Source organism: Megalops cyprinoides, chromosome 1 (assembly GCF_013368585.1).
Source record: "Megalops cyprinoides isolate fMegCyp1 chromosome 1, fMegCyp1.pri, whole genome shotgun sequence".
Lineage (NCBI taxonomy): Eukaryota > Metazoa > Chordata > Actinopteri > Elopiformes > Megalopidae > Megalops > Megalops cyprinoides.
The window spans coordinates 6152545-6174848 of NC_050583.1; the positions used below are offsets into that span (position 1 = coordinate 6152545).

The 22304-nt window shown below is 44.9% G+C and overlaps 1 protein-coding gene across 1 annotated transcript in view; it reads left to right on the forward strand.

Annotated features, from left to right (window-relative positions):
- The window catches only part of LOC118772722 (cAMP-specific 3',5'-cyclic phosphodiesterase 4C-like), a 76412-nt gene that overhangs the window by 10434 nt on the left and 43674 nt on the right, over window positions 1-22304 (forward strand). The window contains exon 3 of the mRNA XM_036521289.1: window positions 2848-3104. Within this exon, the coding sequence (XP_036377182.1) occupies window positions 2848-3104 (257 nt within the window). The remainder of the gene's footprint in view (window positions 1-2847; window positions 3105-22304) is intronic.

Genomic DNA, 22304 nt, shown 5'->3' on the forward strand with positions numbered 1-22304 from the left:
TCAACACACCGTACCACCCATATGCCACACACTGAGTCACCTACACTCAACACACCGTACCACCCATATGCCACACACTGAGTCACCTACACTCAACACACCGTACCACCCATATGCCACACACTGAGTCACCTACACTCAACACACTGTACCACCCATATGCCACACACTGAGTCACCTACACTCAACACACCGTACCACCCATATGCCACACACTGAGTCACCTACACTCAACACACTGTACCACCCATATGCCACACACTGAGTCACCTACACTCAACACACTGTACCACCCATATGCCACACACTGAGTCACCTACACTCAACACACTGTACCACCCATATGCCACACACTGAGTCACCTACACTCAACACACCGTACCACCCATATGCTACACACTAAACCACCTACAGTGAGCACACTGCATCACCCATATGCCACACACTGAATCACCTACACTCAACACACTGTACCACCTATATGCTACACACTTAACCACCTTCACTGAGCACACTGCATCATCCACATGCCACACACTGAGTCACCTACACTGAACACACCGTACCACCCATATACCACACACTGAGTCACCTACACTCAACACACTGTACCACCCATATGCCACACACTGAATCACCTACACTCAACACACTGTACCACCCATATGCCACACACTGAGTCACCTACACTCAACACACTGTACCACCTATATGCTACACACTTAACCACCTTCACTGAGCACACTGCATCATCCACATGCCACACACCGCACCATTAAATTACATTATTGTCATTTAGCACATCCAGAGCAATTTACATAGCGCATCTAATAAAATCGCATGACAATTTAGGCAAATAGGACAACATTGACCACACTCTGTTACCCACACACTGCACACTGTCCTACACACTCTATTACCCACACACTGCACACTGTCCTACACACTGTATTACCCACACACTGCACACTCTCCTACACACAGTCTATTACCCACACACTGCACACTGTCCTGCACACACTCTATTACCCACACACTACACACTGTCCGACTCACACTCTATTACCCACACACTGCACACTGTCCTACACACCCTATTACCCACACACTGCACACTGTCCTACTCACACTCTATTACCCACACATTGCACACTGTCCTACACACACTGTATTACCCACACACTGCACACTGTCCTGCACACACTCTATTACCCACACACTGCACACTGTCCTACACACACTATTACCCACACACTGCACACTGTCCTACACACACTATTACCCACACACTGCACACTGTCCTGCTCACACTCTACAGTATTACTCTCACACACTGCACACTGTCCTACACACACTCTATTACCCACACACTGCACACTGTCCTACACACACTCTATTACCCACACACTGCACACTGTCCTACACACACTATTACTCTCACACACTGCACACTGTTCTATTTACAATTTGCATAATGCATTACTTATACTCCACTGTGCAGTACTCACACATTATCATCCTCGCTTTGCATAATGCACTACTCACACAGTACCCACAATGCATCATTCCCCAAGGCCTGTACACAGCACCACATGTGATAGATAATGCCCACTAAAGAAAACAATGATTCCAACAATAGTAAGTGGATAGAGCTCCCTCTAGTGGCTATGAAGCAGTACTTACTGTGAGTGCACAGAGGCTTGTGAGAGAGGTAGAGCCTTTTTGTTATCTGTTAGATGTTCAGGATTAATGCAATTTGTAATGATGTTTAACTACTCTCAACTCATACCTGCATATGTTTGGCTATATACTTGATACAGAAAATATGTGTTTATTAGAAAATAGCAACTATGTGAATGATTGTCATTGTAACTTGTATACATCGTAATGTGTCCATAACCGAACTTTATATATATATATATATATATATATATATATATATATATATTTAACTCACCTTTTAGTCCTTTATTTTGCGTGCATGTGCATGTGTGTGTGCCTGTGTGCATGTGTGTGCACATATGTGTGTGACTGAATGTGTGTATAAATAAGTAATTAAGTAGCACCACTAGGACCAGATGGCACATACTGTATGTGGTTATTGCAAGTAAACCAATCACTCACGCACTTGTGATTTTTAATTCGGTTTTGTTGACTTTAATGGGGACAATAATGAAATCAACCTCACAAATCCTCAGGAACACTAAACTTCAGGCTTCCTCTGAATGCATCCAACAGAGGAAAATAAATCTTCTGAAGATGACAGTTCAGTTTGAGAGAGAGCCTCATTCATTCAGCCTTAAAAACCTGCAGATAGGGAGTGAAAAATAGGGGGAGAGAGAGAGAGAGAGAGAGAGAGAGAGAGAGAGAGAGAGAGAGAGAGAGAGAGAGAGAGAGAGAGAGAGGGAGGGAGGGAGGGAGGGAGGGAGGACAGAGTGACTCATTAATGATTGGGTTGCATGAGCCCTGCCTAAAAATCACATATTTCACTCTATTTAGAAACAGGATTTCCTCTCCGCTATAAGAATGGCCTGTGCTGCTCCATCCCTGTTGAAATGCTTAGGTTGGATAATGTTTTTTCAGCAGAAATATTGTTAGGAGAGGTGCTCTTTCATCTGAATATTAATTTGTATTTTCTTTCTTTTTTATACTCTCTCTCCTCCACCCCCTCACCTTCCCCTTCCTGCTCATCTTTCCTCCCTCATCTCTGCCCCCTCCTTCCTCTCTGCCTCCTCATCCCCCTATCTCTCTTTACCTTCCCTCCCTCCCTCCCCAAAATATCTCTTTCCCCCTCCCTCTCTCCTCTCTTCCACCCTCTCGCCCTCTCTACTCTCTCCACACCCACAGAAGGGCCTGGAAAGCTCGGGGGGCGGAGCTGGGGCGGAGCTTACCCGCTACAGCCGCTCCTACACGTCGGGCAGCACACTGGGGGCGGAGCTTCGCCGGGGGCGGAGCCGAAAGCTGTCCGCCAGCCTGCAGGTGCCGTCATGGCGACACCGTGACCGCGCCCGGTCCCCGGAGATGCTGGCCAGCACGCCACGCCCCACCACCCTCCCGCTGCGCATCCCACCCCGCATCGCCATCACCCATGCCGACCCAGACAGGTAGGGGGCGCCGTGCGCAGCTGCGATTGCAGGGCTGTGCCCAAAACAAGCTAAGCTTCTGCAATGTTTAGTGGCTTGGACCACGAGCGTGTCTGTGGTGTGGGCCAGTCCGATCTATGGTGTTCAAATGATGTGGAGTGACAAGATTACATCAAATTTACATTTTGTGAAACAATTTACAATTCTACTGTGCTCAGTGGTCGGATCGAGAAATGCAGCTGTGGTGTGGACCAGCCTGATCTAATGGTATTCACAGGATGTGGAGCAACTAGATTACATCAAATTTACATTTTGTAAAAACAATATAGGCTTCTGCTGTGTTTAGCAGCTGGATCCACAAACACGCCTGTGGTGGGGACCGGCCTGATCTATGGTGTTCATATGGTGTGGAGAGACTAGATTACATCAAATTTACATTTTGTCTTGAGGCAGACAGTCTGAGTCTGCAGAATGACTCAGAAAAAAAATGAGTTTCTAATTTCTAAAAGTGTTTCTAATAAAGCTGTTTGAAACACAGCACGTACAGGACACAGCTAACAGTGTCTGAATATGTGTCAGGCCCTTACACAGTGCTGAGCAGTGAACTGAAATGCTGTAAGTCCCTCTATCATGTGGAGCAGCTTTATCTATAAGCATTCCTGTGGTGTGGAGCTCCAGGATCCATGAGGGTTTCTGTGGTGCAGAGCAGCTAGCTCTGTGAGTGCTTCTGCGGTGCGGAAAAGGTAGATCTTCTGTTTAAGCATTTTTGTAGTGTGGAGTAGATGGGTCTATAAGAATTTCTATAGTTTAGAGCAACTATAAGCATTTCTGTGGTGTGGAGTGGCTAGATCTGTAAGTATTTCCGTGGTGTGCAGTGGCTAGATCTACAAGCATTTCCGTGGTGTGGAGTGGCTAGATCTACAAGCATTTCCGTGGTGTGCAGTGGCTAGATCTACAAGCATTTCCGTGGTGTGGAGATTCATAAAAAAAAAAAAAAAACATTAAGGTTTTTCAGAACTGAAAGCCAGCTGATGGAATTCCTTCTTGAAAATTTTCGCTGGAAAAAAGGATGATCAATGCCACACGTTGCGCTATGGAACAGTCTGTGAGGTAACGGAAGTGATGCAGAGTGCGTCATCACGACCGAGGAGTCTTGCCCGTGGATTGGCTGAGGCGCATCAGCGATGGCGGTTAAGTGGGCGGGGGCTGTGACAGGACAGTGGTGTTAATGGCAGGCGTGGTTCTCCTCTGACAGGGAACACTCAGAGTTCTGCCACCAACACAGCACCGCTGCTGTTGCTTATCGCCCACCGCCCCCCCCCCCCCCCAAAAAAAAAGAAAGAAAAAAAAATTTATATGTTTTTGAACAGGTGTGGTGTTTATTACCGCATGGTAAGAATTTTAATAAAATTAATCACACATCTCTCTCCATTCTAAACAGATAATCAGATATATAATCAGGTTTATAATCAGATCAATAGTCAGATCAATAATCCAATAATACAGATAAATTATTAGAAAATCAGAAAAATTGTTAGAAAATCAGAAAAACAGATAATCAGATAGATGATCACATAAAAAGGTAGATAGTCAGATCAATAATCAGATAATCAGAGCTTCAAGGTTTTACCTGCTGCCTCAGTGGCAGCAACAGCAAGAAACACTTGTTGTCACTTGGAGAGTGAAAAGTGTGAATCTCTTTCCTTCTTGCTTATAGATTTCCCTGGCCTGTGGCTTGAGCATTTAGGTTTGCGAGCCTCAAATGAAGCTCACATTAACATTTCGTAACCGTAAAGAGGTAGTCAAGAGTCACAGTAACCATGGCTAAGTGTTTATTATGCACAACTCTTTTCACAGTGTGAAACCGATGGGGTATAGAGCAGTGGCTTTAAAACAGTAATTACGGAAATGCTGGAAATAAAATGGCTGTAGCCACTCACCCTCCACTCCAGCTTCCCTGTGTCTCTTCTTAAAGCTAGAATGACTACTACTATACACCCCCACAACCCAAGCTGTGGCCTAAAGCAACTACAATACCCACAATCCAACACGTGGTCTAAAACGATCGCTACACCTCACAACCGAGGCCGTGGCCCTGCTGATTAGGAACCGGTGTATTACTTACCCCCCGCACCTGTACCCCCACACCTGTACTGTACATACAGTACCAATCAAAAGTTGCCTAATCATAGAAGGGTGTTTCTTTATTTTTACTATTTTCCACATTTTAGAATAGTAGTAAAAGCATCAAAACTATGAAATAACACAAATGCTATTATGCAGTGACCAAAAAGCTAAACAAATCAAAACTATCTTGTATTTTGGATTCTTCAATGTGTCCAAAAATAGTTTTTATTTTATTTATTTATTTTTTTCAAAAGAAAATCATACATAGGCATAAATTTCACAATTTACATTTGTCTAAGAAACAAATTTCAAGTGTTTAAGCACAAGTGTTTAGATCAAAATGTGTTTCCCATTAAATCTGCCACACCCATCAAGCATGCAAATCAACACCATTTTGTGTGGAAGTTGTGTTTTGAGCGAACCGCGATGCAAATTTAGCTTCACACCTGATGGATATTTCTCCACGCCGCATTCCTCCTCACAGTTTCCCTTGCATAATTGTTTATGAGTTGACAGTAATTTGACAGAATGTGTGCAGTGCAAAGGGCACATTTTAATGGCATAATGGTAACCGCCAAAGGGCAGTGTGGAGAAACTATAAGCCTGTTACTAACCGTAAAGTGACAGCTTAATGATCATCTTTCAGACACTGTGGCATCCTGTATGAGAGCAAGAAATGTGGCAAATTGTCTTGTTCTCATTTATCTGACACCATCATGTATTTAGAGTGAGATGCACTTCACTCTATTCACTCAGCACACTAGTCTTTGATTGGGCAGGGATTGTGATGGCGTGGGGTCAGTCAAGCCTAATTGGTCAGAAGGCTCAGACAGACCTACCAAGTGTCTGAGTCTGTGGTCTTCATTTGCTTTCCGGCCCTGAGGTCTGGTAGCTAGCTAGCCAGCTACTCTATGATGTTAGCTACCAACATGCTGCAAGGCCAGTGCTAACTATTGGGTTCAAATGCACAAAGCTAGACCAGAACAGTTGCACCATTGTTCCTATTATGTTTTCCCCTCCAGGTTGCTCTTAATGCAACTACATTTACATTTAGCCCTTTTGCAGAAGCTCTGATTCAGCAGGAAGGAGGCAGGCCCTGCTGACCGAGACTGTTTGCCACAAGGACCCACTTCAGGGTCACCCTGAGACTCTTACCTTCTGTCCTATTAGCTATATTGTTCAGGAGGTTTTTCACCTGTGCTAGAGCTCTAAGCTCTTACTTAAGTAGCAGGTGCGACAAGGTAGGGGAGATATGTCCGTCTAAGTCTGTTTTTGTGCAGTTGTCATCAGGAGATTACATCGATTTTGTATTGATTGCGTAGTATCTCCCTCCATTCTGACTGTGCGCGGTTGTCCTGTTAGCTTTAGCCCGTTGCAAAAGGTTTACAATACCAGGTGCAATTACACCTCTCAGGTACAATTACACCCTAGAGGGGTTTAACTGCTCTCTAACATCCTCAACACGGTTCGTGGTCAGCATATACATTCTCACAAATTGTCACAATCCCGGGCAACTAACAAAGCAGTAGTAAATAGTACCATATAATACGTCCGCGTGAACTATAGATCGCATTTGAACAATGCATCACACAGCGCGACAATGAAAGGCTGAGAGCACCGAACTGAAGATGTAGACTAAGTGCTGCAATGAAATGAAATGAAATGATGAATAATGAAAACCTCAACGGCAGCTGATGACAAAATGGATCAGTGCTAGAGTGCTGTGTGAAAAAAAAGAAGGAAGGTTTAAGTGCTGCGGCAATTAGACAGAGCGGACGAGGTGCAGTCCGAAGAGGAGGCTGACTCTGCTGTCCTGACTGTAATAAGAGGCTGATGCCACTAGAAGGGTGGACGCGACCCAGACGTGAGTTGTAAGGGGGGGGGGGGGGGGGGTGTCATAGGGCCCTGCAGGGGCGTGATGACCAGGCGTCCTTAGTTTGCTTAGCAGAGCAGCATGGCTGGTATGTAGGCCCTGGTGATGGTTTTCTGGTGACGGTTTTCTGGTGACGGTGAGGCGTTTTTTGTTTTTTTTTTTTTTTTAGGCACAGAGGAGCCGCCTCCCTCGCTGCCTGGTTGGCTTGCACCAGCGTTTCAAAACAGGCAGCCAGCGGAGGGAGATCAGGAGCGGTGAGACTGTGGGAATGTTTTAGGTGGTGGTAGACGAGTCAAACAGCGGCACTCCGGGATCTGTCTGCAGGGAACGGTCTACAGGGTCTGCAGGGAGTGTTGAAAGCGCGCTCTCTGGGAATGTGCTTTGCGATGGGTTGGGTTTAATTGACAGCATTTTGGCTCAGCTGCCAACATCGGTGGCAGTTACATCCCAAAAGATAAATAAAGAGTGTTTTAGATCATAATGTCCTTTGGTGTGCCTATGCTTATCAACTGCAGGGTAGGTGTTGTTCTTGATAATTCCATTTTTATTATAATTCATTGTCACTGAAAACAAAGAAAAATATCTTATTAGCAAAAATCATTAAGAGAACCACAAGAGATAATAATTTCCTTATCTGCTCTATCATTACAATTCACTTCTTAATCTATGAGCAGTTATTAAATATGAATGATTAAATATTGATTTGAATGATTAAATATGCAATTGTGTGAGGTTGATAAATCTCTCTACATTGAGGATTCTTAATAACTATTGGCTAGCCAGCATCACGAACACAAGTTTGGGACTGTTTTTTTTTCTGTGAATTGAGTTGGTAACACTTTATAATACTGTTAGGGAACAGGTGCTTAATAAAGCATTAATAACTGCATTATAAGACATTGAAAGTACATCAGTAATATCTAGTCAAACATGTGAACATATTTGGAGGAAGCCTGGGTTGCTAGTAAACAACATCTGCTACAAGATTGGTACAATATGCTGTGTTTCTTGGGTGGATCTCTTGATGGGTAAATATTTACATTTTTATGACTGAAAAAAAAATTGCAGCAACTGCCATACAGTAGACAGCCACGCATTGCAAATCCCGTATGAAGTTGCTGCGCTCAGGGAGGCCCCTGAGTCTGCAGGATCGACATGCATCCAGAGTTCCACATAGGAGCCAGGATGTTACAACGACCGTATCGACTCCCGTATAACATGGCGTCTCCGAGACTATGACATCACGGCCCACCTGACAATGGCTATGACAAGGCAATGTTACGTGTTGAAGAGTCAGTTTATTCTGGCACCACAGGGTGCATGTTGTGCTGCCAATGACAACTGGTTCGGAAGTGGGCAGTAGGGTAGCACAGTAGCAAGGAGAAGACCTAATAACCAACATGTTGCTGGGGCCCTGCTGCTGTGCCCTTGGGCAAAGTACTTCACCCACAATTGCCTCAGTAGACATCCAGCTGTACAAATAGATGAAACTGTAACCTAGGTAAGTTTCTCTGGATAAGAGCATCTGCTAAATGACAACAATGTAATGTCATGTAACGGAGGCGTGAGGACACGGCCTGTCGGACAGTACAGCTGGAGATCGTAGTCAGCGTTTCTCGATGGCTCCTTGGCAACGCCGTGCTATGGGGGCAACATCCCCCCCCCCCCCCCCCCCCCCCCCGCCGCCCCGGACCTGGCACCTCGCTTTGCATAGAACATTGTGCATGTTAAAGTGCGCCGGCATCTTTCAGCCTCTCCTGGCGTGGGCCATATGGTCGAGACGGACCGGCCAGTCCATTCACCCAGCGTGAACCCTGCAGCGGTCCACTTGGGAAGCCCCTGATTGGCGGGCGGGTTTTTTTGGGACCCACGGCACGTACGCTTGCTTGAGCACTCCTCCTTGAGCGGAATGTAATTTCCCAAGGAAAAATAAACGCTCTCGTAACGTGGATGTCACGTCGGGAACAAACGCTGCTAGCAGCAAATTGAGGACACATTGAAAAATGGACCATCTTTCCGAATATTATATTTATGTTTTTTTTTTCTTTTATTCTGTCTTCACGGCCTCATAATGGATCAGGATTCCAAAGGAGTCCTTCAGATAAAACATGTCGAGCCCTCCGCTACAGACCACTGGAGGTTTACTCCTTCACAAAGGATCTCCAGTCTCTATAACACATGCTGTGATTTGCATTTATTCAAAGGACAGCCACTAACTTTCCCCAAGTGGAATCTTGTGCATTATTTGTATAGATTCAAGATTTCTAGTTCAAGCTCGCCACTGCAATTTTCCTCAATCTAGCAATGCTGGTCTGTTCTTTGATAATGCACTTACTAACATCAATTGATGTTGACATCAGCAGTGTATTCTTTATGTATTCTACTGTATTCGTTACGCTTGTTTAAAGATTAATGCTTACGGCTAACATCGCACTAACATGTGCTGTCGTGGGTATCTACACAGTAACATTTTTGTGTTTACCAGGCACAAGAGTAAGAGTGACAATGAGGCAAACACATCTTAATCCCTTGACGACAAGCACAATTCCGTTTGGCATCACTTATGGTGGCTGATAAAGGACATTCAGTATAATGTCCTGTAGCTATTGGAAGCAGTGGTCACACAGGAACGCAGCAAACATGTTGTGCATTTTCCATACTTTATTGCAGTCCCTTTTGGAGCTGTCAGCTGCGCATTAGGCTCATCTCATTGCAGCAACCTCTGCGGTCGTGCAGGAGCAGCGAGGCGAGACGAATGCAATCCTCCGACACGCTCAAACGCGGCCGGCAGACTTAGATTTAGTCCGCGTTTCTCTAAAAAAAGCATATACCTGCACCAGAACGCCAAATTATATTAGCAATTTTGCACTTCTTCCTGGGCAAAAAAAAAAAAAAAACTGAATCCATTTCTTGAAATAATTGTGTTCCACATAAACATAAAGAAAACACAAAGTCATCACGCAGTTTGCAAAAATGGCAAAGACGTTTTGAAAAAAATATGTTAAATCTGGAAATGCCTTCAATAAAAAAGTTACACAAAGAGACAGTCTATGCCAAGGTCCAAGGTCTGTTATAAGCAAATGACCCCCCCTCCCTTCCCCTAGGGAGCTCCTTTTGCACCGAACTTTCTGTGTTTATCAATTATGCTTCTTCAGTCTCATCTCAGGGCCAGCAGTGTAACATAGGTGGTTAAGGAGCAAAACGCATAACCGAAAGATTGCCAGTTCAATTCCCCACAGGGGCAGTGCTGCTGTACCCTTGGGTAAGGTACTTAACCCTCGAGTAAACATCTGTAAAAATGGATAACATTGTAAATACCTGTAATTGACGTAGGTTGCTCTGGATAAGAGCATCTGCTGAATGACAATAATGCAGTGTAATGTAATCTCACTGTGACAACTTCTGCACTCCAGTGGGAGCACAGGGCAGGGTGAGTGACATCCCAAATTCACATGCTTGTCAAACATGAGTCCCACGGTGCTCGACAATGAAGTTAAGTGCCAACTGGGAGGTACCCGCAGCTCCAGCGGTGTTATGTGAGCGGAGTACAGGTGCCTGAAGAGTCACGGGGTGTCTGAGAGAAGAGAAATGAGGAAACCCAGCTGACAAACCTAACCCTGCCCCGGTGGAACCGAGCCCCACCATGTTGAATAATCAGATGCGTGTGTTCACCGTGTCCTGTTAAAAATGATGGGGGCGGCACTTAAGCATAGCAGCAAGGAGCAGGGCTTGTAACTGAAAGATTGCTGGCTCAATTCCCCACTGGGGCACTGCTGCCATACCCTTGGGCCAGGTACTTAACCCACAATTGCCTCAGTAAATATCAAGGTGTATAAATGGATAACGTGAAAATTGTAACCTATATAAGGTTAAGAGCATCTACTAAATGACATAAAAATGTAATATGAGGATATCTTACAGCCTACAAGAGCAAGTTAGTAATTTCAGCGAACAAACTTCTCTTGAGTCAGGTCTCTCCTGCCCTCTGTCCTGACAGACTGTCCCACACAGCTACAGGCACTACTACAGGGGTTTCCACAGGCCCAGCTACTGTGCAGGCCCAGCTACAGGTCCAGCTACAGGCACCGCTACTGTCCAGGCCCAGCTACAGGCACAGCTACAGGTCCAGGCCCAGCTACGGGTCCAGCTACTGTCCAGGCCCAGCTACAGGCACAGCTACTGTCCAGGCCCAGCTACAGACACAACTACTGTCCAGGCCCAGCTACAGGCACAGCTACAGGCACAGCTACTGTCCAGGCCCAGCTATAGGCACCGCTACTGTTCAGGCCCAGCTACAGGCACAGCTACTGTCCAGGCCCAGCTACAGGCACAGCTACTGTCCAGGCCCAGCTACAGGCACACTTTTTTCCACACTGCACTGTAGCCACTCTAACTGATGCAAAACCAACTGTATATATACCAGTAAATGCTGGCGAGCTTGAAACAGGGAAAGATAATAACCTACTTTTAAACTGCTAATTACCCTGAACCTGTTTTCCATTGTTTTGTGTGATTAACAACGGTGCCAATTTTCACAGTCGTGGTGGAAAATTCATTACAATGCCCATAAAAATATAGTTTTTTTTCCTGCACATAAAACTGAGTGAGCCCACACTGCTTTTTTTTTACACTCTGTGTGGCTTTATTTCCTTATCAAATTGTGCTATGTATGTGCTATGTAGGTCTAATATGGACCAAGGGCATTATGAGCAATACAATTATTATTATAAACCAGTGTTCCACATGCAGTCCAGGTTGCCACAGACTCTCAATATTTCCTCAGTGGTAAGTTATACTCTCCTGCTTCTTAGCTTTCTTAGCAACTCTCCTTTGGCTTCAAGCCAGAGCCATAGATTAGATCTTGGTCTCCAGCTTCCAATCAGCTCATTGACACTGTGGCCTCTTTCTGTTTTCACATGAACAAACAAAGAGTGCTCTGCGAACACGCTGTTCTGTTCTCATTGTACTGGGTAGAGGGGGTGTGTGGAGCTTTCCCCATTCTGGCAACCTCGAACACAGTCTTTGTTTGAGTTGTTGAAATGCCACACAGGAAACCGCATATCCTTATTCCCTTCACCTGCAAACACAGAAATATTCCACTTACTTACACTAAATTGTTAGGGGTACCATCATCATGGTCTTCTGCATTGTAAAAAAAAAGCCACTTTTATTTTCAAAGACACAAATGGCTTTTCTTACATTGCATGGCATCATAGCTGTGGTAGATAAAATTACCATTCTGGCAACCTCCCTTTTGGAATGATGTGATGATGCTTATTCTGGCTGATCGGGATGTTTTCCTGACACCAGCCCAGTTGTACAAATTCTTAATTGTTGATGAACCATTGTGCCAGAATTCTATGCTTTCTAATGTGTTCTGGGTTAACCCCTTGTAGCCAGGTCTCTTCCAGTGAATACACAAAGTCTTCCCGTCTGTCTACATTTTGAAACACTAAAAACTGTTTCAGAATTAACTTTACATGCTTTATGAGTTGAGTATTTTTATGTTGTCAAATCTGTGTGAATAAGAGATGCCATCATCCATGCTGAGCTTTTGCTAATGCACCATGGGATATTTCAGGGAGAATTCAAGATTCACACAGGGCTAGTTTATTTAAAAAAAAAACTGACTAAAAAGCAAAATGAAAAAAAATTTGGAAACTGGATATTAATTTATGATCTCTGTGAAAATAACATTTACATTTAGTCATTTAGCAGAAGCTCTTATCCAGAGCGACTTACAAAAAATGCATATGAAAAGGTTAGGCTAAGAGCAGGGGCGATATTAAATCATAAGTGTCACAATCTGATAGTAGGAGTCATTACGTAACATACCACATTCTGTTAAGTGCCATAGTAGGTGCAAGAGGAAGTTTGAGGATTTAACAAACGCGTTTGAGGTTACAATATGAATGTGTAGACTTCAAGGTGAGCTGAACCGAGTTACAGCTGAACCAAAAAATCACTGGCATGGCTGATTTTGGGATAAAACTCACGGATGGGTATCAGTCATTTTGACAGATGTCAGGAAAAACAGGCAATGGATTTCCTGCCCAAACATCACTCCCCCAGCTTCACTATCATATAGTGGGAGCCAGCAGTACTGATTTGTTACAATGGAGAACAACTGGTAATGTGGGAGTTGTTTTATGATACCGTGATTCAATGGGTACAGTTTATGTGAACTGTAAGCCAGTGTAATGATAACATGCTATTTATACCATGCCAGCCCCTCATTTGAATGAATTGATGCAAATTTATAGGTATCCAATGCCCTTATGACTGCGTACGCGCAGAGAATCTATTGAGTGTCAGTGTAAAAATTTAGATTCACTCCTTCCCATTTGTGTCCTTGGGTTCTGTTCAGAGAATGGAGCTGGAAACCGCCTCTCTGGTCCGCCCTTTTAATCTCATTTACATATTTAAACACTTCAGTGATGAAATCCCTCCTCAGCCTCCTTTTCACTCAGACTAAAGAGATTAAGTCCCTCAGAACTCTTGGGGCGCACAGATGTGGCCTCCTCATACACTAACTGTTTACAAAATGGAGGCCCTCTTGTTGGCCCTCTCTTTGCTTTGGCCCAGTACTTCCACAGGTTTACTTACAACACTGTGACCAAAACCAGATCCTGCTCAAACCCCAGCTTTTCTCTGTTTTTAAGTCATCAAAATTTACATTTTAAGATGTGATTGGGGGCATCACCATGATATTTTTCACAATAATTACTGGAGACAGACCCCCCCCCCGTGACCTTACAGCTAAATAGCGAAGATTTCTGCCGTGTCAGACTCCATAACCTTTTCAGCCGAGACGGCTTCAGCGGTGCACAGCTGCACGCGAGACATCTGCAGACGATTTTTCAGCAAGGCTTACGGGGGGGGGGGGGGGGGCGAATCAAGAGTCGTCATCATTTCTGTGTAAATATAAACATGACAGTAATAAGGGCACACGCACATACAGAGATCCAATTTAAATAACATTCAAAATTCCGAGTAACACAGGCGGATTTCCCCATATCCTGATAGGATGAACACCAAAATGGAAGCAGGGCAGTTCTTTTTAATGCACAGGTTTCAGATGTTATGGTGAAATAGATTGGTGTGTAACTGATTTCCTGTGTCTAAATAAATGATTTAGTTGAACTTGCCAATACAGACAATTAAATATAATTAAATATGACATACAGTACTTTACACATTTGTAAAAATGTACCTCTCTGTCTTTGTGCCCCTACGTAAAATAGTGTTGTTTTAATTTGCGAATATGTAGTTCTTTACATTTGGTGGTGATTATATTGAACATGCCGCTAGCCAACAGACCAGATAACCCTCTGCTTCATAAAATTATAGTTCATTCGCAAGTGCCCCACAGTTAACTTTGAGGAATTTTAATTAACATAAAGCTGTATGCAGTTGATAGAACAGCAGTGTCAAAAATTATGCTGCCAAGGATGACTGATTTCAGCTAGCATTCAGGTCTGAGCTGTGCTTTAACAGAAGCAATAGCGAGGAGGGCCACTGTTTGTTATTGTTTTCTGAAATAGAGAAGGGCCTTGGAGAGAACAGAGAGGGAAAAGAGAGAGCTTCATTCATTTGAACCAGGGAACACAGTGGGAAACAGTCACAAATTCATTTTTTATGACCCGGCAACAAAAGCCGGTTCATTATTGGATTCTCACCACACAAACACACTCACATGTATGCATGCATGCACACACACGCCAACAGAGTCATATTTCATGAAGTTCTGCTAGTGTTGTTGATTAGTGTTCTGATGTGGTCTGCACAAGCATACAAACCTCCACCACATACACACACACACACACACACACACACACACACACACACAAACATACACATACATGCATTACCTCTAACTCTCTCTATCTCCCTCTCACACACACACAGACATAAATATTCTCTCTCCTTCACATGAACACACATAGACAAACATTCTGTCTCTCACGCACACAGAATTACGTACTCATTCCGTCACAGCACACACACACACACACACACGCACACACATAAACATACATACCCACTCCCTTTCTCACGCACATAGACATACATATGCGCTCTCTCACACACACTCCCCACACACATTCAAAGACAGAAACGTGGTTTTGTGCCAGTCCTCAAGTATGAATCACGCCTGTTTCAGTGTATCTGTTTGTGAAAGGCGAACAAACGTATGTCGTTGACGCTTCCACACAAAATTCTCTGATGCCTTTTGACATTTGAATTATAGATCACAATATGACTATAAACGCACAATGCCGTTTGTTTGAGCAGATGACATTAATTCAGTTTTTTTTTATAACAAATTTGCAGAGCTGCTGAACTAAGCAAAGATGGATGAACGGTTGAACAAAAAAGCCGCAAATTCACCCCCGCCTACACGCTCCTCATCGGCATGACTCAGACTCTTCAGCGCCCTAACCCGCCCCCTCCCCTTTCCGAATGGGAAGTAGTAGCTGTCAGTCACGGGGAGGAGTTGCCGTCAGTCACAGAAGGGTGCGAGTTTTAATTACCCCAACTCAAAGTGGCTTTGAATGCCACGATTGAGAAGAGCCTTAAATGTGGTTACATTTCATGCCGCAGTTTTCTGAAAAAAAAAAAAAAAGAAAACAATATTTGGGAGCCGGAGCTGAAGGTTTTCACTGTCTCTGCGCGCTCCTCGCCATGTACAGTTTTACGATTATTGATTCATTTCGGCTGACGCCAGGATCCAGCTCCACGCAGCGTATTAACACCAGTACAGAGAGCAGAGTACAGTTTTTTTTCTAATCACGCAACGGTGTGGAAAAGATCAGGGCGAGAGTGCCTACATGGGTTAACGTGGCAATGTGGTGTCATAACTATACCTAGACAAGACTTGCTCTAAAACGACAGAAATAGACCAAGTAGCGCAACTTGACGCGACGGTCTCCCTCGTTGTTAGGCTCTGTCTCCTATAGGGGCTCATATATTCATTATAATTCCTTCTTTGACAAAAGTTTCCATTACTGGCGATTAAAAGGCACGCTCGTGCGTGCACACATATGTTAAAACTCATAATCTAGAGTTAACGGAGGATCCAGTATTCAGGCAGGTTCCTGGAGTCAGAACGCCTACTCGAATTTCGGCGTCTCGCATATTAAGCTCCACATATTCAATTCGTAACTTCTGCACCAACGTCCTCGTCCATCCCGTTTGATTCGACAAATTCTAACGCGCGCCTCGATATACAGACTCAAAACCGATACGGCAAAGATAGTGTCCTAAATCCGGGTTATGTAAGAGCGATTGTGGAGCGCTTTGCGCGACGCGGAGCGCGCGGCGAGGGACGCAAGGATGCGACTTAAACCATGTGTCGCGGAACGGACACGGAGGGATTCGATGTGGAAGTGGTTGTTGTGCTTTATCGGTGAACCACCTGATGATAGTGAAGTGCCCAATTTCTGACACCGCTCGAAGCTGTTTTATGGTGCTGTTTTAAATAAAAAAAAACTATTTTGATAGAGAGATCCGATCGTGGCTGAAAAGCGACACTAAAAGTAGGCTAAAAGAAAATGCACATCAATGGAAATGGTACAACGGAACAAACTAGAACACTACATTTAAAGCACGAATCGATCATTACACATGTCCTCTCGTTCCCCTCTAAATAAGTACCCATATACGCTTAAGATTAGTTAGGCACATTGTTCACTTGTGAAAAAAAACAGGTAAAAGCACCTCTGAAAGCTTTAGAGTATACAACAGTTAGATCGAATCTTTGACATGGAGAAGCTCGCTCGGGTATCCTCGTTCCCAAAAAAGAAAGGATTATCGGCTATTGGCACCTGCGCGAAACGGGAGAATGCGAATGAGACAGCGCGCATACGAGAGAGAGAGAGAGAGAGGAGAGAGAGGGAGGGAGGGAGAGAGAGAGAGAGAGAGAGAGAGAGAGGGGGGGAGTGAGAGAGAGTGAGAGAGAGAGAGAGAGAGAGAGGGAGAGGGAGGGAGGGAGGGAGAGAGAGAGAGAGAGAGAGAGAGAGAGAGAGAGAGAGAGAGAGACCCTGGAGAGAGGAAAAGCTGGAGAGGAAGAGAGCGGAGACCCTAGCATCGGGAATGATTGCTGGGGGTGCTTAATGGCTTAATGGTGTAATATGAATACCATCAAATTACTGCCAACGAACTGGGTAAAAGGAAGGCGATGAGAAAATAAACGGTAACGAGCAAGAGCGAAAGAAAGGCAATAGCACTTCATCTTCAATAGATTCGTTTAAGATGAGTAGTTTATAGCAACGATGTTATAACTGTAAGCGTGTAGTACAGGATTGCAACGTCCAGGATACAGTGATACTATGACACAGAGAAGTGAATGTCGAAGCGGAATGCTCCATCACAAGAAGAAGCGTTTGCAGATGTGCTGTAATTGTATATGTTAGTCTATAACTGCATCCACACAATGAAACCTTGTCATTGATGGGACGGGCGGACGCGCGGTGCCTTTTCTGCTGTTTTACCAGTTACGGGAGCCTTTCTTTTTTGCCAGTGGAGACTTTGTACGGCTCTGACTGGAGACGTAAAGATGAGGAGAGAGCTTTGACGGACAGGTGCAGCCGGGAGCAGCAATAAATACCGCGCAGTGCGGGAGGCAGCGCCAGCGGTCTGCAATTCTGCAATAAGCGACAGATAAAAAGCAATAAATTCTGCCCTAAATAAGTGATCCATTGCGCCATGGGCGATGAGGCGAGTAACTTCAGGGAAAACAGCGCGGGCGGCTGTCTCCACTCATCCGCCGCGCGGATATTTTAACTGCCTGCGAGCCTGGCTGTCGGCTCATAGAAAAAAAAACCCTTTAGTTTTCAAAAAATAAAGTTTTGATTCGGAGGTTGGTAGGTAAACATTCGATCTCAAAAGACTTTAGCACTGTGATTGATTTTTTTTTTTCTTCAGTGTTATCAAATATCATTTTGCTGAGCAGCATTTGATCTGGTACGCTTAAACCCCCATATGCCATCACTGGGTTTATAATGAACAATGGAAACAGACATATTTATTTTATTAAATCAAATATTATATAGCCAAATAATTTCATTTGGTTCCTGTGCCTATACTTAGATATTTACTTTGAAGATATTTAGTTATATTTTACACTCCGATGGAGCCGCCGTCTTACTCGAAGAAGAGCTTGTCTCTCTCGCTCCCCGTTCCCCGGGAGGGGCACGCGACCCTTAGACCTCCGCAGCACCTCTGGAGGCAGCCTCGGACCCCGATCAAAATCAAACAGCGGGGGTACTCGGACACTGACCGGCACCACCACCCGCAGATAGAGCGCTCCAATGCCATGGACACGAGCGACCGACCCGGGCTGAAAAAGTCTCGGATGTCATGGCCCGCTTCCTTTCACGGAACGACTAGCGCGTCCGGCGGTAACTGCGGGGGAAACAAACGGTAAGGATTTGCGTGTAGGATTATGCATTTCGATTTCGTATTATTATTTTTTAAATTTGTCTAAAGCAGGTATTTTGGTGGATTTGCTAATCCGGCGCTGGCAGAATGCGAAGGATTAACCTAAATTCGGTAGTTTCTTTTGGGAAGCAGGTCGCGGGTACTCCCCGTGTCGCCGCGTTATTGCATGTTATTAAGTGTGAAGGACAGCTTGTGGCAGGCATGTATTTTCAACGCGAACGCGGCTCTCCGGAAGTGCCACGAGCAACGGTAGACTGGAGACTTACTGTGTACTTAGCAGCCCGCCCACTCAAAAACATCGGAACAGACGCTGGAACATATCAATGACGTTAATGTTTGTGTTAATAATGATGCGATACGGACGGGAGACGAAGCGTTGGGCATGTGCAGTGGCCTCAGATGTCTACTTTATGGATTGACGGGGGGGGGGCTACTCGGTCACGTGCATTTGTCTGCGATGTCAACAGAGGTGAAATAGGCTGCCAAGAGTACGGGGTTGGACAGCCTGCCGGAGTTGAGGGAAACGTGAGGGAAGATGGGAAGATTCTCAGATGTTCCTGGAAAGGTGACCAGACTTTGGGGAGAAGGACACTGTGAGGCAGAGGTCGTTCTGATCCCCGTTGAAAATGAAAGCAACACAACTCAGTTGAACAATGCAGTTTAACAGTGCCTTCTCTGGTTTCAAACTCAGTGCACCAGTATGGTCTCAAAGCAGCTGTGTGGTCTCCACAGTGTCTTTGTCGCAACCCAGAGCAGCAGTATTGCCCTTATATTGCCCTCTCCTGTTAGCAACCCAGACAAACTGATGATTTCCAGGCAGCTCTTTTAGCAGTAAAATGTAGCAATACAGCCTAAGTGTAGTCTCCTGCTGACAATCGTAACAGTTGTTGAGATAAGTAGGTACTGGGAAAATGGAGGGCATACTGTCCTGGTCTACAGGAATTCACTGGAGCAAAACAGAGCGTCGTTGTTGTGCGTGACTGTGTTTGGCTGTAGTCTCTGAGAGTGTGACTGAGTCAGGCTGTTGTGCCTGTGAGTTTTTGACTCAGTTGAGCTGAAGTGTGTTTGACTGTGATTGAGTCAGGTCGCAGTGTCTGTGAGTGTGTGATCCAGGCAGGCTGTTGCTTCTGTGAGTGTGAAATCTGATCAAGCTGAAGAGTCTGTGAGATTGTGACTGAGTCGGTGTCTTGTTTCTGTGAGTCTGTGATTGAATCAGACTTTAGACTCTGTGGAGTCTCTCAGTGTGGCAGATCTCTTGAGTGTGTGACCATATCAGGCTGTCTGTAGTGTCAGCGAGTGTGTGACCATATCAGGCTGTCTGTAGTGTCAGTGAGTGTGTGATCATATCAGGCTGTCTGTAGTGTCAGTGAGTGTGTGATCATATCAGGCTGTCCGTAGTGTCAGTGAGTGTGTGACCATATCAGGCTGTCTGTAGTGTCAGCGAGTGTGTGACCATATCAGGCTGTCTGTAGTGTCAGTGAGTGTGTGATCATATCAGGCTGTCTGTAGTGTCAGTGAGTGTGTGACCATATCAGGCTGTCTGTAGTGTCAGTGAGTGTGTGAGCATATCAGGCTGTCCGTAGTGTCAGTGAGTGTGTGACCATATCAGGCTGTCTGTAGTGTCAGTGAGTGTGTGACCAAATCAGACTGTCTGTAGTGTCAGTGAGTGTGTGATCATATCAGGCTGTCCGTAGTGTCAGTGAGTGTGTGACCATATCAGGCTGTCTGTAGTGTCAGCGAGTGTGTGACCATATCAGGCTGTCTGTAGTGTCAGTGAGTGTGTGATCATATCAGGCTGTCTGTAGTGTCAGTGAGTGTGTGACCATATCAGGCTGTCTGTAGTGTCAGTGAGTGTGTGACCAAATCAGGCTGTCTGTAGTGTCAGTGAGTGTGTGACCATATCCGGCTGTCTGTAGTGTCTGTGAGTATGATTTAGGTAATTGTCTGTAATGCGTGGGAAAGACAGGCTTGTGTCAGTGAGTTAGAGTTTGTGACTGAGTTGTGGCAGTGTTTTCTTTTGTGGAACGATGGCAGATTTAGATGCCGTAACCTGTACTAAACCTCATAATTCTATTTTATTGTGCTTCTTTTTAGTTTGTTAGAGCAATATATTTTTAAAGCTTTCACAAGCAATAACTGACAAAAGTGATTTGTCTCTTGGTAGCTACGGGTTTCTTGAGCATCGTTAACTAACTTTTGGGCGTAGCGGTTCTGAATGTATACCGGAGCCCAAACAGCTCTTGGAGTCTGCATTCCTGTCACACAAGTCACATCTGCGCGTCATTTGCTGCATCATGCGAAATTAATAGCGCGCACGTTCTCTTCCTGTTTGTGCAGTGTCTTTTGCCCCGCGGCTTGCGGATAAGCAGATAGAGCGAAGCCTAATTAAGGATTTTGATCGTTCCACCCTGTGGCCTTTTTCCCGCTTAATGGATGAAGCTAAGTGGGGCTGGGCTCGTTTAGGCCTCAGAATGGGAGACCTTCCCGAGACAACCGGGGGGAAGTGGTGTTAGTGCGCCAGCAGGGGACAGATCTTCCAACGTCCCATTGATGGGATATGCAGGGGGAGCAATGTAGTAGTAAGGAGCAGGGATTGTAACCGGAAGGTTACCGGTTCGATTCCCTGTTGAGGAACTGCTGCTGTACTCTTGGGCAGGGTATTAACCCAGAATTTCTGTAACATGTAAAAAATTGTAACCTGTGTAAGTCACTCTGGATAAGAGCATCTGCAATAATGTAGTGTAATAATGATGTAATATGTGTGTTGCTTTCAGGGACCTGTCGTCCATGCAATTAGTTAATCAGAAGTCTCGAGTCATCATGGTCATTAAAGATCTCATTGTGTTCATAAAAGAGAAAGGGTGTTAACCTCAAGTGGCCTTGACAAACTCTCAAAGTAGCTCGTTGCGTCTGACCATCCTCCCCGCAGGTGATTGGCTACATGACATCTTGCATTCCCTCCCTGATTTGATTCCCCAGCATGTAACTGTAAAAGAGAAGTCAGGTCTCAGCTCATCTTCCTGGGTTGGACAAAGGTTAAATGAAATAATAAAAAAGAAAACAGAGATGCTGCTTAGTCTCACCCATGCCATGTTATTAGTAGTATTAGCACAGATCTTTGGTCACATTACCTAATGAGTATCAGCTTGGCTCAGCGGCCAACAACCACTGGAGATTTAGCACATCCTTTCAGTGATGCTACAGAGGTTAGAGCAGTATTGTTGAATTATTCATGTAAAGTGAATGGGGGAGTATGTATTATTTTTATTCATTTAGAATTAAGAGTGTCAGATCACTATAAGAGAGACGTATTGTTACCTTCCTGGGCCATTTGCGTCTTAACAGCATTTGATTGTTATCAACTGTGAATTTACTTGACTCCACAGAGCACACACGCTGACTAGTAAACTTGTCTGTCAGTCAGTCTATTACCGTCCCTGTGTCTGCTTCGGCCTGACTTCATCACCCCCCTGCCCCCCCCCCCCCCCCCCCCCCAACCCCCACACCCCCACACCAGCACTTTTCCCAGTGCATCCTGGGAGAGGTGAGAATGACCAATACTCATTTCAGTAAAAGTACAACTCTGCCTGAAGCCCCGTTGCCATGGTTACTTGTTTGTGGGTGTAAAAAAAAATGAATACATTTTACTCTAAAAGGAAAAGGCTCTGTTCATTCCATTAGGCAATGTATTATCCTCCAGAATGTGTCTGCAATCAAATAACCATTGCTGGTATGTAGCATGGCGTTGCCTCGATGAAATGATGGCTCCTCGAACGCTG